This window comes from Drosophila sulfurigaster, chromosome X (assembly GCF_023558435.1).
Source record: "Drosophila sulfurigaster albostrigata strain 15112-1811.04 chromosome X, ASM2355843v2, whole genome shotgun sequence".
NCBI classification, from domain to species: Eukaryota; Metazoa; Arthropoda; class Insecta; order Diptera; family Drosophilidae; genus Drosophila; species Drosophila sulfurigaster.
In genome coordinates, this window is record NC_084885.1 from 19,214,604 (window position 1) to 19,229,910 (window position 15,307).

Genomic DNA, 15,307 nt, shown 5'->3' on the forward strand with positions numbered 1-15,307 from the left:
TTTCTGCAGCTCATCAAACCCGATTAACGAATTTGCATATTCCTCAAGGGTAGAACAATAAAGGTGAATATAATTAATAATCGCAAGATGCTTTTATACAAATTGCCACACATTGATTTCTCTCTCTCTCTCTTCATGATTATTTCATTTGGTGTTTATCGATGATACAAATTTGTATAGTACATACTAAATGAGATATCGCTCTTCGATATGCGCTCTCTGCGATCATCGATGATGATGATCAATGATCGCTGATCTCAATGCAGATGTCCGGCCCATAAATATGGTCATGTTTATCTCATTAATAATAGCATATACTCATGCCATGTACATTTATAAACGAATCGAGGCAGTTAACCAGCAATTTGTATCACACGAAGGCGTTTGCCTTTGTTATAGAAATACAGAGAGAGAGAGAGAGAGAGAGAGCGAGCGAGAGTCGCTTCTATTTATTTTAGCTACTACATTCACAGAATGCTAATTGCAATTAAATAGATTCATTGCAGTGGGCTGCAGCATGTATTAGAAATATGCGTGTTGACATTCATGCTGTTCAATCTAATTTGTTTATGTTATTTTTTCTTCTGTTTCGCATTTAATTTATGCTTTTCATTATAAGTTTTTGCCGGAAATCTGTAAATAACACGTGGAATTGACTTTGCTCATTTCCATTCCATTTAATTTCCGTCGGCCCAAAAGATAATATACGTTTTAATTTTAAAGTCTATTTGATAATAGTTATGATGCCCAAAAAAAAAAATACATATATATATATATATATACTCATATAGATATATAACAAATGTCAAAGCTGAGTTGTTAAATATTTATTGAACAAATAAGAAAGCTACAGTCGATAGTTCACAACTCTGAGATACCCGTTAACCTTTTCAATAAAAGTATAACTTAAAATATTCCAACTGAATATACCAGAAAATACTAGTATATACCGAAGTTTATATTTGGTATATCGATATACTATAACATTTACGATATATTATGCCAAATTAAAATACTAAAATATACCGATGACTATATTTGGTATATCAATTCACTACTACATTCAAAATATACCATAAAGTACAAAATATACCAGATTGTCAATCCAAACAACTAATATAATACCTTCAAAAATTTCTATTCAAAATTAATATGTCTAAAATACATGAAATGTATCTATATGTCAATATACTACTACATTCAAAATATACCATAAAGTATAAAATATACTAGAGTGTAAACCAAAGCGATTAAAACCCGAATGCAGAAGCCGTTTTAATAATCTTCTACGCTATACATTCAAAATATAACATAGAATAAAAAATTTACCAGATTGTTATCCGAAGAAACGAATATAACACATTCAAAATATACCATATCAAATGAATATACGGGTATTCATATATATTTATTTTTCTTGTTGTTGGGATTAGCTCAGGCTAAAATGTCAAAAATGCTTTAACTAATAGAGTATGTATTCAAATTACCATCAATAAATTTTAAATGCCTGCTTAATAATTGTGTTTAATCGATAAAAACAAATACCTGAAATGCATACGAAAATATATTTATAAATTGGAGAAATTAAAGCAAAAAGGATTTGGCAGCAGATTTATGTATTTATTATTATTCGATTTAAATCGATGGATAAATAAGCGCTTTGACTTATTTCGAATTTAGTCAGTGATTTGATGCGAATGCTAATTGAACTCGATTTGAATTTGAATTTTATGAATGCCAGTTGTCAAGTATCGCAAGTAGTCACAAATTCGATTTCCAATAATTGACCTGCAATTGACATTATTTATTTAAAATTGAGACCAGAGCACCTGATGGTGATGTGTCCTTCTGTCCTTCTGTCCTTCTGTCCTTCTATCCGTCTGCCTTCTGTTGGCTTCTGGCAATGCCAATTTGCCGCCCGGTGGCCATTTAATTATGCGCCTTGTGCAAATCTTTCGGCTTACGCAGCTCATTTGTCAAATGGCCAAGGTCGCGACAGGTTGCCCAGAGTTTTTGGGGGCTAAGCAGGGATGGACGGGATGTTTGGGATGTTGGCTGGGTTTGCCCTGTTCATAATTTATGCCGCCAAAATCAATCATATTCAATCATGACGACGCTCTGTTCTGTTCTGTTCTGTACTGTTGTGTTGTGTTGTATCTGACGGATGGCTAAGCTCCATGGTCCATGGGTTTGAGCCCAGAAACCAGATTCTCATTGACAAATGTTATATAATCAATTTGGCATTATTAATTTGAATACACGCCGCGTTTGACACCTGTGAGCGGTGCTCCCCGATAGACATTCTATACTATACTTTAAATATATATTGTATATTGTGTATCTCTGGCAAACCAAATGCAGATACGCCCACAATTCAATTGGTTTTAGTTGCTTTTTGGTTAACAACAAAACTGGTATGAACAAAGTAAAAATGCGCTTTGCTTTGGTAGCTTCATTCAACCTGTTCAATAATCTATTATTAATTCCTTATATATGTTTTATACTACTGGGTTTTTTCTTGCTCGCGATCGCATTTTATTTCAACACGTTAAACAAGCAAAATTAATGCAGTGCAATTTCGTCATTTCGCATCTCACTCTTCATTTTAATCGCCATCAAAGAGTTAAGTGCGCCTTTAATTTGATATGGCCAGCATGAAACTTTAAGTGTGTGGGGTAAACGCTTTTTGGGGTGGCAATTTACGCATTAAGTAGCCGCCCCATTGGAGGTGCTGGAGCAATTTGCATAAATCTAGTCTAGGCGGCAGCTATAAAAGCCAAGTGTCGAAAAGTGTTGTGAATAAAATGTTACCCGCAGTTGTTGTCGACTCGACGCGTGCCTTTGCCTATCAATGGATTATTTGGCGCATCTTTGGCCTGCATCCACCCGAGGGAAATACGTTTTGGGCCCAACACTATCAGGCCTATGGCATTATCATCAATTTAATTGCGAACGTGCATGTGCCAATGTCCTTCTACATCGAGTGCCTGTTGAGCAGCAATCTAACCGAATTCTGTGAGACTTTCTATTTGACTTCTGTGGTTCTCGTTGAACAAGTCAAGTATTTCAATGTGTGGCGCATACGCGGCCAGTTGAAGCGATTCCATCAGATACTCCATCACCTGGATGGCCGGTTGCAGCATCAAAGCGAGCGCGACATTGTCGAGCAGCATATTGAACTGGTGACACGTATTTTTCTGGGTCTCTTTCGTTGGTTTGTCATCATTCTCACCTCGTCCATGCTGTTTGTGGCCTGCACAGCGGAGCAGGAGTTGGCGTTTCCCACTTGGTATCCATGGAATTGGCAGCGTTCGAATCGTGTGTATTTGTTCACCGTCATCTGGCAAACGTTGAGCCTCTATTCGTTGGCTCTGATGACGCTCAGCAATGACACCTATCCCATGTCCTATATGACTATGGTGGCAGGACACTATCGAGCTTTGGCTCAACGCGTTTCGATGATCGGACATGGTCGAGAGTCGCAGTCGCTGGCCTATGAACAACTCATTGATTGCATTCGGGATCATCAGATTATTTTATTGCAAGTATAATAATTCACAAAAAAAATAATATGCTAAAATCAATAACAAAAATTTGAATAATGATATCGAATTTAAAATCAATAAGGATTATTCTTGAATTATGATCGAAATTCTACAAAAATTCAATATGGTCCAATCTTAAAATTCAAGATTTGAATCTTGTTTTAAGAACGGAACAATTTCAAAAAATCTCAGCGGCCAAAAGCTTAAAACAAATTCAAACGTTCCAAAATTAAGATTGTTTTTAAGATAGAAACAATCTTACATCAATATTTGCAATCTACTTTTTTTTCTCTGTATACTTATTTATTAATACTCTCATTTCTATTTTCAGATTGGTTTCCATCATACAGGATACAATGTCGTCGGTGTTCTTCTATCAATTTGCCTGCACAGCTTGTTCGATTTGCACCTTTGCCTTTTACATTTTCTTCGTTAAAGTTAGCTTTTCGAAGTTGCTCCATTTGTTTTTCATGTTCGTGGCCATTGTCTTTGAGACATTCATCATCTGCTATGCCACCGAAGATATCGGTCTTGGTGCTGAGCAACTTTATCATGCCATCTACGCTTGCAATTGGTTGGATCAGTCCATCGAGTTTCGGCGCACTTTGCTCTTGATGCTCAATCGTGCACAGCGTTCGGTTACCATTGTGGCTGCCCATTCGATGCCTGTGCGTATGACAACATTTTTGGCGGTAAGTAATCATTTAGTAGCTGTGTAAGTGAGATGCTTTTAATTCACTTACGATATTGTTTAAATTTAAAATAAATTGACTTTTTATTTGCACCAAAAAAAATGTCTTTAGCCTAGCGAACAGAATTCGAATTCTGCTTTTTAATTTAACTCAATTTGAGCGTTAAGGGAAAATTGTTATATTTAGGTATATTTTTAAATATATGTTTCTCTTTATTATTATATTTATTTAGTTTTTTTTTTACCTTCGAAATTATATTAAAAATTTTAAATTATATTTCACTTTAATTTATTTTAATTTCGATTTCACGTTGAATGCAATTAAATGAAGATTGCAAAAGTTGTGAAATTAATCTTGATTATATACGATATTATTATTAAAGTTTTCGAGTCGTACAAAATGCATAAGAAAAATTAATAAAATGCTTTATAGCTATGCAATATTTCCACGAAAATTCTGCTTCCCTTTTATGCATTTCTGTAGTGCCAATAATAATTAATAATCAATAACTTTTGAAATGCGCTTGCAGGTTATCAAAACGGCTTATTCAATGTTCACGCTGCTAAACAAAATAAAATCGTAAAATCGTGAACGCGTCTCAGTTGAATTACACGAAAGTGAAGTGCGAACATCATCATGCCTGCAATCAAATTGAAAATGCTTGTTAAAGTCGACAACATTCTCACTCACGCACAACACAGCAGCTTTTCATTATTTAAAACATGAAGCACGCAGAGCAAAAATATATAAAAAGAAACGCTCGACGGAGCGAATGGTCACCAATATGGCCACTGACTGGCAGCAACGTTCCGTAGCCGTGAATATGGCGTCGAGTGGTTTGGTTTGGTTTGGCTTGGTTTGAGTGAAGTGGAGTCCAGTGCAGTGCAGTGCAGTGCAGTGAGTGCGTCGTGCGTGCCGCCCGCCATTTTTATTTCAGCTGCAACCGGAAATGCGCATTTTATGCAAGTGTCACCCACTGGCGTTCAACGGAAGTTGTTTATCTTATGCCTCTTAGTCCTTTCGTCGCCCCTTTGCCAGCCTTTTGAATACCCTTTTGCAGCTGGCATTCAAAACTTTGGCACGTTTCATGCGGTGCGGCATTAAAGTGCTCACTTCCGGTTGTTCAAGGCATAGCAAATGCAAATTTAATAATCAGCTTAACATATCTTAGTGCAATAAAATTTAATAAAATTTGCTTTTTTTTTATTTATTAGCTCTTCAAATATAAAGATGAAGTTCTGAAAACTGCAAGAGTATTGAATGGACGGCAACGATTCTACTGCCAACTTTTATATATATACTTTTTTTTGTAACGTTCATGTCAACGGATTTGCGGGTCTGTGACTTTTATGAGCCTCTGAACTGACACTGACACTGGCAACCGAACGAAGCACACACACACACGCACAAAGGCGACCATGGACTTTTGAAGCGCTTATTATATAATCCTGCCAGCTCATTATTAAATGAATTTACAGGAAATTTAAAAAAATTAAAAGCGGAAAAGACAGCAGGGCGACAAGAGGGAGAGAGAGCTAACAAAATGTTGTGTATGTATGTGTTGCAGCAGCTTAAAAAGCTTTGTCACCTGCAACACACAACTGCCACAGCTGCCACACGTGCTTTAGTTCTTAATAGGCGTTCATTAAATATGGGCATTTTAATTGATGCCTTCGCTGCGGTCGCCTCTCCCCAAACCAGAAGTTGTGCCCCAAATCACAGCTTATGCATTCGGCTTAATCATATTTACAGAAATGTTTTCAATTAAATGACAACACGCTTAACATGCTCCATCGAGAGTTCAGTTATGTACATAATATACTCGCTCTATATACATATGTATGAATGTAGTTGATGTGTGCGGGGAGGGGGCGAGTCGATTAACCCGGCGGCTTGCCAAAGCCCGCATAAGTCGGTTAATGGATATGCGATTTACGATTTGCCTTTGCCAATAAATTATCATTATTATTATTATTATACCCGCTACCCAAAGGTTAAAAGGGTATTATATGTTTGTGTCGAGAGGAAATGTTTTTAACAGGCAGAAGAAGGCATCTAAAGGCATATAAAATATATACGTGTATTCTTCATCAGGTTCAACTGCCGAGCTGTCGATTTTTGGTACACTCAATAATAATTGCAGTGTCGATAATTCCTGAAAATTTGCTTGGGATCGGATAAAAGTTGTCGAAGTTATTTAGGAAATACTTTTGTACGAGTCTAAGTTGCATTTACTGACAATCTAGTATATTTTGTACAATCTAGTATATTTGGTATTTTTGGAATGTAGAACTATAAAAATACACCAAATATTTAGCAATTCACCAATAATATATGGTATATTTATAGTATATTTGAAATATTATTAATTCGGTATATTTTGTATCACTATATCAATATACCAAATATAAGCTCTGATATATTTTTAGTAATTTTGTGGTATATTTTTCGGTATATTTTAAGAATAATATCGTAGCGGGTTTATCGCAGTCGAGCATACTCAACTTTATCATTTTTATTAATATCATTATAGTGGCAAACCCCGAAAACGAGAATTTCAAGCATTTTGGTATATTCATAGTATATTTGCAATATTATTAATTCGGTATATTTAGCTTGTATCATTATACCAATATACCAAATATACACTCTGGTATTTTTTTTAGTATTTTAGTGGTATATTATTTTGGTATTTTTAAAGAATAATTCCGTACTGTTTTGCTTTTATTACAAATGGGTAGCGGGTATATCGCAGTCGAGCATACTCAACTTTATCATTCTTATTAATATCATTATAGTGACAAACCCCGAAAACGAGAATTTCAATCATTTCTTTTCTCAACTGAAATACGTGCATAATATTTGTTTTCGATTATTCATTCGTATTTCTTTTTTAATTCCATTTAAGTGTTTTAATCACACAAAAATACTTTAAGTCGAACAATAATGCAAAGTAAGCCACATTTCTGTAGAATACTTTGTGTATTTAAGTGGAAAAACATTGAACGAAAACAAGAAACTTTAAGCTCAACAATTCTGTTTCATTGAGTCATCATCAAATTATTCCCACAAAAACAAAAAAGAAAAATAATAATTTAATAGCAGATTTTATCAATATATTAACGAGAGTTTATTTCAAAAATTTCAAAAAATATGTACACAACGCGAAGAGCAAACAAAAGTTGGACACAAACTTCAAGGCAATTAAATGTCAAATATTTTGCAAAATATACAAAGCACAGCACCCAATATTAAATTATAAAAATAATAAAAAAAAACAACATTCGTATATATAAAAAAAACACAACACAAAAAAAGTTATTCTAGAAAATTAGGCGAATTAGTTTGGTAGCAATAAGAACAAAATAATCATAATAACAACTGCAACTGCTGCAATAAGTTAGAAAATATTTTGTAGGATATTCATTCACACACATACACATAAACACACACATACAAACACTCACACATAAACATCACATATGAAACAAGTGGAACAAAAATAGCCGCAAGCAAAGTGAACAGTTCGCTGCAGTTGTCGCCGTGCTTTCGACTGTTGCAACTGTTGTTGTTGCTGTTGTTGTTGCTGTTGCTGTCGTCAGACATCGCTTAGGGATATTTCACAATATTCGTGGCGGCTGTTGGCTGTTTGACGCCGCTGTCACCTGGCAACCTTCCACTTGTTGCGGTCGTTTCACTTGCCTGTCGCTGCTGATGTTGTTGCTGTGGCTGTTGTTGTTGTAGCTGCTTTGTGCCCGCTGCTGCTGAGACGGCGGCAACCGATGCCGGATGATACAAATGCGTGCCATAGTGCACGGCACCCGGATGACTAAAATACGGTATAAGAGCTGGCTGCTGCTGCTGATGCTGTTGATGTTGCTGCTGTGGCTGCTCCTCAATGTAGTTGCCCACCGGCAATGCATGTGGCTGGTAAAGATGTGGATGCTGTTGCTGTTGCTGCTGTGCCATGGCTGGCTGGTAGTGATGGTAATGGTGTATCGGTTGCTGGTGCTGCCCTAATGCGTTGGCTGCTGACAATCTGACAACATGAATTGGTGGCGTTGATTCATGGGCTAGATTGTAACCCGCCTTTGGGTTATTATTGCTAAAACGTGGCAATATTGCAAATTGATGTTGCTGCTGCTGCTGCTGCTGTTGTTGTTGTTGCTCTGGTGGTGCCTGCACATAAATTGGATTGTAGTGCACGATGGGCAGTGAATGATGTGGTTGTTGTTGTTGCTGTTGCTGTTGCTGTTGCACTGCCTCATGCGTTGCTGTTGTTGCTGTTGGTAACACTAGAGTTGCTGCCGTTGCCGTTGTTGTCGTTGCTGTTGCTGTTGCCACTGGCGCCGATGAAACGGAAGAAGCCGTTGCTGCCAACGGCACTGCTGCGTATTTATGTTGCTGTTGTCCATGCTTGGGGCCCAATCGGACTAGACGTGCCGGTTGTTGCTGCTGGTGATGATGATGCTGCTGCTGCTGCAGTGGTTGGTGATGTTGCGGTGCCAGCGGATATGCTATAACATAAACACACACACAGGGAGAGAGAGAGAGAAAAAAAATTACAAAAGGCTTGGCAATGTCATCTTCACCAACTCAACACTCTCTGTCTCGCAATAGTCACATTGCCCAAAGGCTCTTTTGCAGTTATTTAAATTAGCGTCACCGATGCGAGCTTGCATCAAATAGACACTAATTGCCGCATCCCAAGGTGAAGTAAGGATGTGAGTAGAGTGGTAACTAAGTTTTAGAGTTGTTTGCTGCTCTGATTGTGCATATTTTAATTGATTGGCAATTAATACTTAAAGATTCTAATTATTGTTCTTGCTACTTTACTTTAGTAAATGATCGAATATGCACATGTTGTTACTTTACTTTAGAGATTTATCTAATTTTGATTTATGCATATCTGTTTGGCCTGAATGAGTTTTCCTTACATTGTGTTCTTATTTTACTTACTTTATTGCTGTACTATTTTAACTACTTAATAAATCTAAAATCTAAAATAAAATGGGTGTGTATATTATGTTCTTTTTCTTCTAGCACTTTTCTAGCCAAGTTTTTCATACAAAGCAGTAACTTTATCAAGATTTGCTGCAACATTTATTTGACAATGCGCAAACTTTATGAGGTTGCTTTAGCTGTTTTTATCTAACACTGTTAAACTGTCTGTCTGTTTTTGTATATACAAACAAATTTCATACATTTGTAAAAATTTTATAGGCAGCAGACTGTTGACTAAATATATTTGAAATGATTTAAATTGTAGATAAGTGTTGCACTGAATTTCTTTGCTATTGGTATTGAGGCTATGAATAACAAACTGTTTAAAAATTGAAAGATTGCATTTCCCTACAATTTCATAGCCTAAACTCATCTGTTGATTTAGTCAAGTGTTGGCTTCAATTTCTTTGCCTGAAGTATTCCTATTTTTATTATTATTATTGTTATTATATTAGTACAATCATAATTATTAGTATTCCGTTTATACTTTTCTAAATTTTCTCCTTCTCTAAATTATAGCCAAAAGGTAATTTCCTTCCTAAATTTTATTACCTTTTTCAAAGGCAACTCATAAATTGTTTGAATTCACTTGCTAACTTAACTCACCATAAAGCGTGGTCTGTTGACCCACTGGCTGCTCGGTATAGATCATGGGCGCTGCTGGATAGAGGCGTGGCAGCTGAAACTGTGGCTGCGACTGATAGATGAATGGCTGATAGACTGGCGACGTTGTGGGAGCAACCTTTGCGTACGTTTGTGGCTGTTGCTGTTGTTGTTGCTGCTGTTGCTGATGCTGTTGATGATGCTGCTGCAGTTGTTGTGAGGCAGCTAGCAGAACGCTAGCTGGTATCTGCAGATACTGCTGAGCATAGGGAGACGCTGCCGTTGGCCCCTCAGCTGGATAGTACTGATGGCGATGATACACGCTCGGTTGATCGCGTGCCAATGGACCGAGTAGCTGGACAATTGGATGACTTGCTGAGGCAATTGCTGACTCTGGTGTTGACGGTGGTGCAGCTGTTGATGTGGTTGTCGAGGTGGTGCTTGTGGTTGTGCTGCTGCTGCTGCTGCTTGGAGCTGGGCTCGAGGGCACTTGCAACAAGTTGCCGCCCAGTTGCTGTTGCAATTGTCGCATATATGATAGTGGTATGGCGATAATGTATTGCACACGATGGCCAGGCAACGATGCGGCTGCTGCTGCTGCTGTCGAGACTCCACCTAATTGGTATTGCTGTGGGGCAAGGCGTTCATACATGCTCGGTTCCGCCTCGACATAGTTGTAAATTGGCGCATGTTGCTTGGCAATCGGCCGCTGATAAAGCTCCACTTGCGGCTGCACTGCATAGCTAAACCTATGCGGTGGCGCAGCATGATGTTGCTGGTGCTGTTGTTGTTGCTGTTGGTGCTGTGAAAGTCTCAGTGGACCTGGAAGGGATGATCTGACAGCGCCATGACGCTGTTCACCAAAGCGTATGCTGCCACCTTCCGACTTGCCATAAAAGGCCTGAAAAGTGTTGTGCGTTTGTTTAATTAACGATTGCTGCTCAGTGCTCATCACTTACCTGCTGTTGTTGCTGTGGTGCTGCTGCTGCTGCTGCATCGGCTGCTGTGTAGCGCACTGTGGTTGGCTCAAATATCGCATCGCTTTCCGCTGGCGCCGCGTAGTATGTGGCCGCTGGGTAAATGGGCCGGAAGGCGGTCTCTTTGGTTGGATTGCTTATGAACACGGTGCCTACATTGAATTCAGAAAATAAATATTTCGATGAAATTTCATTACACTTTTCATTTCTTCGTCATTTAGTTATCACAATTTATTGATTGAATTCAAACAAATTTCACTCGGATTGATTGCCTTGCTTGCATTCTACACGCTTAATTATTAGAATTATTCTTTAATGAAAAAATATTAAATGCAACCTAATTACACGAAATTCCTCGCATTTAATTTCAATAAATCAATGCATATTGTTTTCGCATTTGTTAATACACTCTTGTGTTTCTTTTTGTTCGCTTTCATTTCATAATAAACTTTTTAGATTTCTATACGATGCAGTTTATAATAACAACAATTGTTCTTTTTCATATATATTTTTCGAAAGAATAAAACTTATTATGCAAGCTGTCAATATATCAAGTTGAAATTGCAATCCATTTATGTGTAATTCATTGTGAATATTGCCAATATATATAATTTTAAATGAAAATTGTGAATACAACATCTATTTAGTCTTATTTGTGTGATGCACATAGTTTATAACAATAAACATCTATGAATCTATAGCTCTTGATTACCACATTATTTAGCGGTAAGCATGATTTTGGAATAATTTTTCTATTTTAAGATAATTTCACAAACGAACAAATTCGTACTTGATCCAAAAAATTCATGAATTTATACATTTTGTGATAAAATGGAAAAAGTTTGAAAAATCAATCTCAGCTCTAAATATAGAGTTATAAGAATAAACTTTATTTATTTTTAAAATTGATTCAGTTTATGTTTTTTTTTACTGTAAATAGTGTCCGCTAGAGAATTAACAATATGAAAATTGTGAGTTGAGTAAATCACTTGCATTTGTTTTGAATGTTAACACAAATTCTTAATAATTTGTTCTTAAATATATTCTGTTTTTAAAGAAAGATGATTATGAATATAAATTCCATTTGTTTAAAAGGCATTTATTTAATTATTTCTTGTTTGTTTTTAATAGGAAATTTGCTGCAACAACATAATTTTTGTTATTTACATTTTTTTTGCTTACCTGTTTGATCTGAAGAATCGCGTTTTTCCGTCTTACTCTTCGATTCTTCGACGCTGGGCGTCAGTTTAGTGGTTTCCACAGCCTCGACCTTAGCATCCGTGGGCTTAGCTTCGAGTTCCTCGGCTGGCGAGAAGGAGATGCAACAAAAGAGCAGGACAGCAAGCTGTAAATGATAGGGAAAATGGAAAAAGCGAGAATTGTAAATTCATTCCAGTTTGAGTGGACATTTAGATTTAATTGGCAAACGAATAAGTGAATAAAATAATACTGGGCAGTGAGTGCATTTGGCAATTGCGATGTGCCATCATTTATTTAGCGCATTATGCGAATTGTGCAGCCGGTTTAATGCATTTTTAATGCACTATTTGAATGATGCAATAAATGACAGCGGCCGCAAAACATTTGATTAAAATTGCGTTCGTTTGTGTGTTGATAGTCTTGCATGTTTGATGTTTATGCGGTGTTTGCTTTATCACAGCCATTTTGCATTGTAATTTCATAATAATTTAATTAAATTGATTTATAAATGCAATTATTAATTTAATTGTAGCCACCGCATGTGAGAGGCAGTGTTAAACAAATTGCTGTTGCTGTTTCTGTTTCTGCTGCTGCTGCTGGTACAATTATTATTGCACTGATACACACACACACACACACACATTCACACACACACATAATTATAAACTGTGTATTAATTATGCTGGCATCAGCCGAACACAATTTTCTGAATGCCACGTACAATGAACCTGAGCGAACACAGTTCAAATTATAGTATGTAGTTACACTTAAAACAAACAAACACATTCAGTCATTATAACTGTAATTATTTATTTAATATCAGCCAACAGCGAAATTCATACCTCGCTCGAAAGCTCAATAAAATGCCATGCAAAACCAACAGTGAACTATTTAGAATTCAAGTGCAAATTTATTTTATATATTTAACATGTGATTTTAGAATGCATTTTATTTAAATCAAATTTAAGAGGTCTTTAGGTGTGTGTCGTATTTACACTTCTTAAACTTCAATAAATGCAATACATATTTTATTAATTTTACATTTAAATGATATATAACTATAGGCTTTTAACATCTATAAGAAACATTGATAAATTATTTCAATTTAAAATAGTTGTTTATTTAGTCATTTGACTGTATTTTTTTTTATTAATTTTCGTCATTGCATAGAGAATATATTTAATTTCAATAAAATTATATATGGCTGAGGATATCTTTATCTATTTACCTTTCCTAAATTTTAATCAAATCCATTTTAATAGTATTTTAATTAAAATTTATTTGTTTGCTCTTTTAATGTATCTGTGGTATTCTTTGAAATTTATGGTTTTGAATAATAAATAAGTTCATTAAACTATTTTTTTCTGACTAAAATGTTTTTGAAATAATAAAAATCCATTGATATTAATTAGATGAAATTTAAATAAGAATACAATAATATAAAAGCATATTTTATTTATTTATTCTTGCAAGAAGAGAGTTTAAGGTAGTGAACTATATTTGAAACAAAGGAATACTAAAAATTGTACATTACAACTTCAAAATAAAAAATAAAAACTAAAACTCATTTTAATTGTTGAAAATAAATTTTCACTAATAAACAAACACTATTTTCAAATTATTTAAATTGCTTGCTTAACACATATTTACAAATTTAGAACTTGATGGAAATGCAAGCTGCTAATCGAATTAAACCTCAGTAAATTTAGGATATCAAATAGATTAGTCGATCAAAGTAGTAAGAAAATTTGTAATTTTGCATTTCAATTAGGTTTAATTAAGCAATAAAACTTTAAATTTTCCACATTTTACCGCAATAACAATAAACACAAAAAATGAAGCAAACATTTATTAAAAAATAATACAAAAAATTTAGTTACTGTTGGTGGCAGCAAAATGTAATATGATAGGTATAAATTAATAATTTATTCACCTTTATGGGTAACATTGTTGCAAGTTGCGTATTTTTCTTTATTTCGTAGTTTCTGTTGTTGTTGTGGTTGTTATTATGCTTTTTATTGCTTTTTATTGACGCTTTTGACACTCAATTAAATACCGTAGCACGTGACAAAAAAAAAGATAAAAACATAATGCGATATCTCGCGTTGATTGTTGTTGTTTTGTTTTTTTCTCGCTGCTTAGATTTAGTTGAATCAAATTTGCAGTTTATTTGTTGAAATGAACATTACGCATACGACACGTGTGCGCGTTTCGTACGCGAATCGCGAGTGACGCTTTGTATGTAGGTTTTGTTTGAGTTTGCGATGCGATGCGATGCGATGCCTCTTGGCGCGGCCTCTTGGTTCGCGTGTTAGCTAACAAAGTGAGAGTGAAATTGGCAATGCGGCGGCGTTGCATTTTATAGGCTTTGCCCAAAAGCCGCATGCAACTAACCGATTGCCGCATGCTTGCTGCTTGCAACTTGGCCATCGGTTAGGTGCAAGCACCTGGCACCGATCGTTTCTTGTTTGTTCAGCTTGCTGTTGTTGTTGTGGTTGTTGTTATTATTGTTGTTGTTGTCTGCTTTTAGTTTGCAGTTGGTTTCTGGCTGCTGTTGTTGCTGCTGTGTTGATGGAAAATTGAAGACAGCTGCCATTTGGAGCACAATCATTACCATAATCAAACTGATTATCATTAGAGGCCGTGGTCATTGTCAGCGTCTGTTTAAAGCGCGCTGGTTGCTTTTGTTTCACTTGATGTGCCCATATTTGCTTTGTTTGCAAGCAGCAAGCAGCAAATGGCAATGGCAATGGCAACAGCAACAGCAATGACACGGGGCCAAGCCAACATCAACTGCAAGTGCAACAACACAACTACAGCCAATTAGCAGTCGCTGGCGGCGCTTTGAGTTTTCTCGTTTTTCACTTTGCTGCCACAAAATGCAAATTCTACTTACTCACAAAACAACAGCAGCAACAGCAACAACAGCAACAACAACAAAAGCAACACGAAGTCGTTGGCTTAGTGTTTGGTCAACGCAGTAGCGATGATGTTGCTGCTGCCACAAGCAACATCTCGTTTGCTTTGAAGCCTCCTTCCCCTCCACACCCTCGAAGCCCAACGCAACCCGCTTGCCACCAACACGTTTGCTGTCCGTTGCAGGCTCGTTTTGCCGTCATTCTTTGTGCTTGTGCTGCAACATCCGCAACCCGTTAACCCGTGTCCCGTGCCCCATTTCCCCCCACTTCCCGGTTGGTCCTGCAACGTATTGCCATTAACGTCTGTTTTTAGTTTATGAGCTCATATTCGCATTGAAATTTATTGCGCCCTTAGCTTATATTTATTA

The 15,307-nt window shown here is 36.2% G+C and overlaps 2 protein-coding genes across 3 annotated transcripts; one reads left to right on the top strand and one right to left on the bottom strand.

The window, feature by feature from the left end:
* The first annotated feature begins 2,625 nt into the window (after positions 1–2,625).
* Positions 2,626–5,402, top strand: LOC133847589 (odorant receptor 19a-like). The gene is made up of 3 exons (XM_062282739.1): positions 2,626–3,545; positions 3,875–4,237; positions 4,767–5,402. Exons 1-3 carry the CDS (start codon positions 2,805–2,807, stop codon positions 4,818–4,820), a joined length of 1,158 nt encoding a protein of 385 aa, XP_062138723.1. The 5' UTR covers positions 2,626–2,804; the 3' UTR covers positions 4,821–5,402.
* Positions 5,403–7,359: 1,957 nt separating this feature from the next.
* LOC133848443 (myb-like protein Q) lies at positions 7,360–14,515 on the bottom strand. Of its 2 annotated transcripts, XM_062284004.1 has the most exons (6): positions 14,503–14,515; positions 13,955–14,016; positions 12,004–12,166; positions 10,804–10,973; positions 9,848–10,745; positions 7,360–8,754 (listed from the first exon to the last, which is right to left on the bottom strand). In XM_062284004.1, the coding sequence occupies exons 2-6, from the start codon at positions 13,967–13,969 to the stop codon at positions 7,847–7,849; spliced, it is 2,154 nt and encodes a 717-aa protein (XP_062139988.1). In that variant the 5' UTR covers positions 13,970–14,016; positions 14,503–14,515; the 3' UTR covers positions 7,360–7,846. The 2 variants fall into 2 exon arrangements, with proteins under 2 accessions (XP_062139988.1, XP_062139987.1); XM_062284003.1 differs by lacking the exon at positions 14,503–14,515 and having other exon boundaries at positions 13,955–14,328.
* Positions 14,516–15,307: the final 792 nt, after the last annotated feature.

What these genes read in the sequence shown, in the direction of transcription:
- LOC133847589 (XM_062282739.1), top strand. Translation starts at nt 2,805, where the DNA reads ATGTTACCCGCAGTTGTTGTCGACTCGACGCGTGCCTTTGCCTATCAA. An exon ending in ATCAGATTATTTTATTGCAA is followed by an intron (nt 3,546 to 3,874) that starts GTATAATAATTC and finishes ATTTCTATTTTC; the next exon opens with AGATTGGTTTCCATCATACA. An exon ending in GTATGACAACATTTTTGGCG is followed by an intron (nt 4,238 to 4,766) that starts GTAAGTAATCAT and finishes ATGCGCTTGCAG; the next exon opens with GTTATCAAAACGGCTTATTC.
- LOC133848443 (XM_062284004.1), bottom strand. An exon ending in CACCACAGCAACAACAGCAG is followed by an intron (nt 10,746 to 10,803) that starts GTAAGTGATGAG and finishes AACACTTTTCAG; the next exon opens with GCCTTTTATGGCAAGTCGGA. An exon ending in TCAACAGACCACGCTTTATG is followed by an intron (nt 8,755 to 9,847) that starts GTGAGTTAAGTT and finishes TTTATGTTATAG; the next exon opens with CATATCCGCTGGCACCGCAA.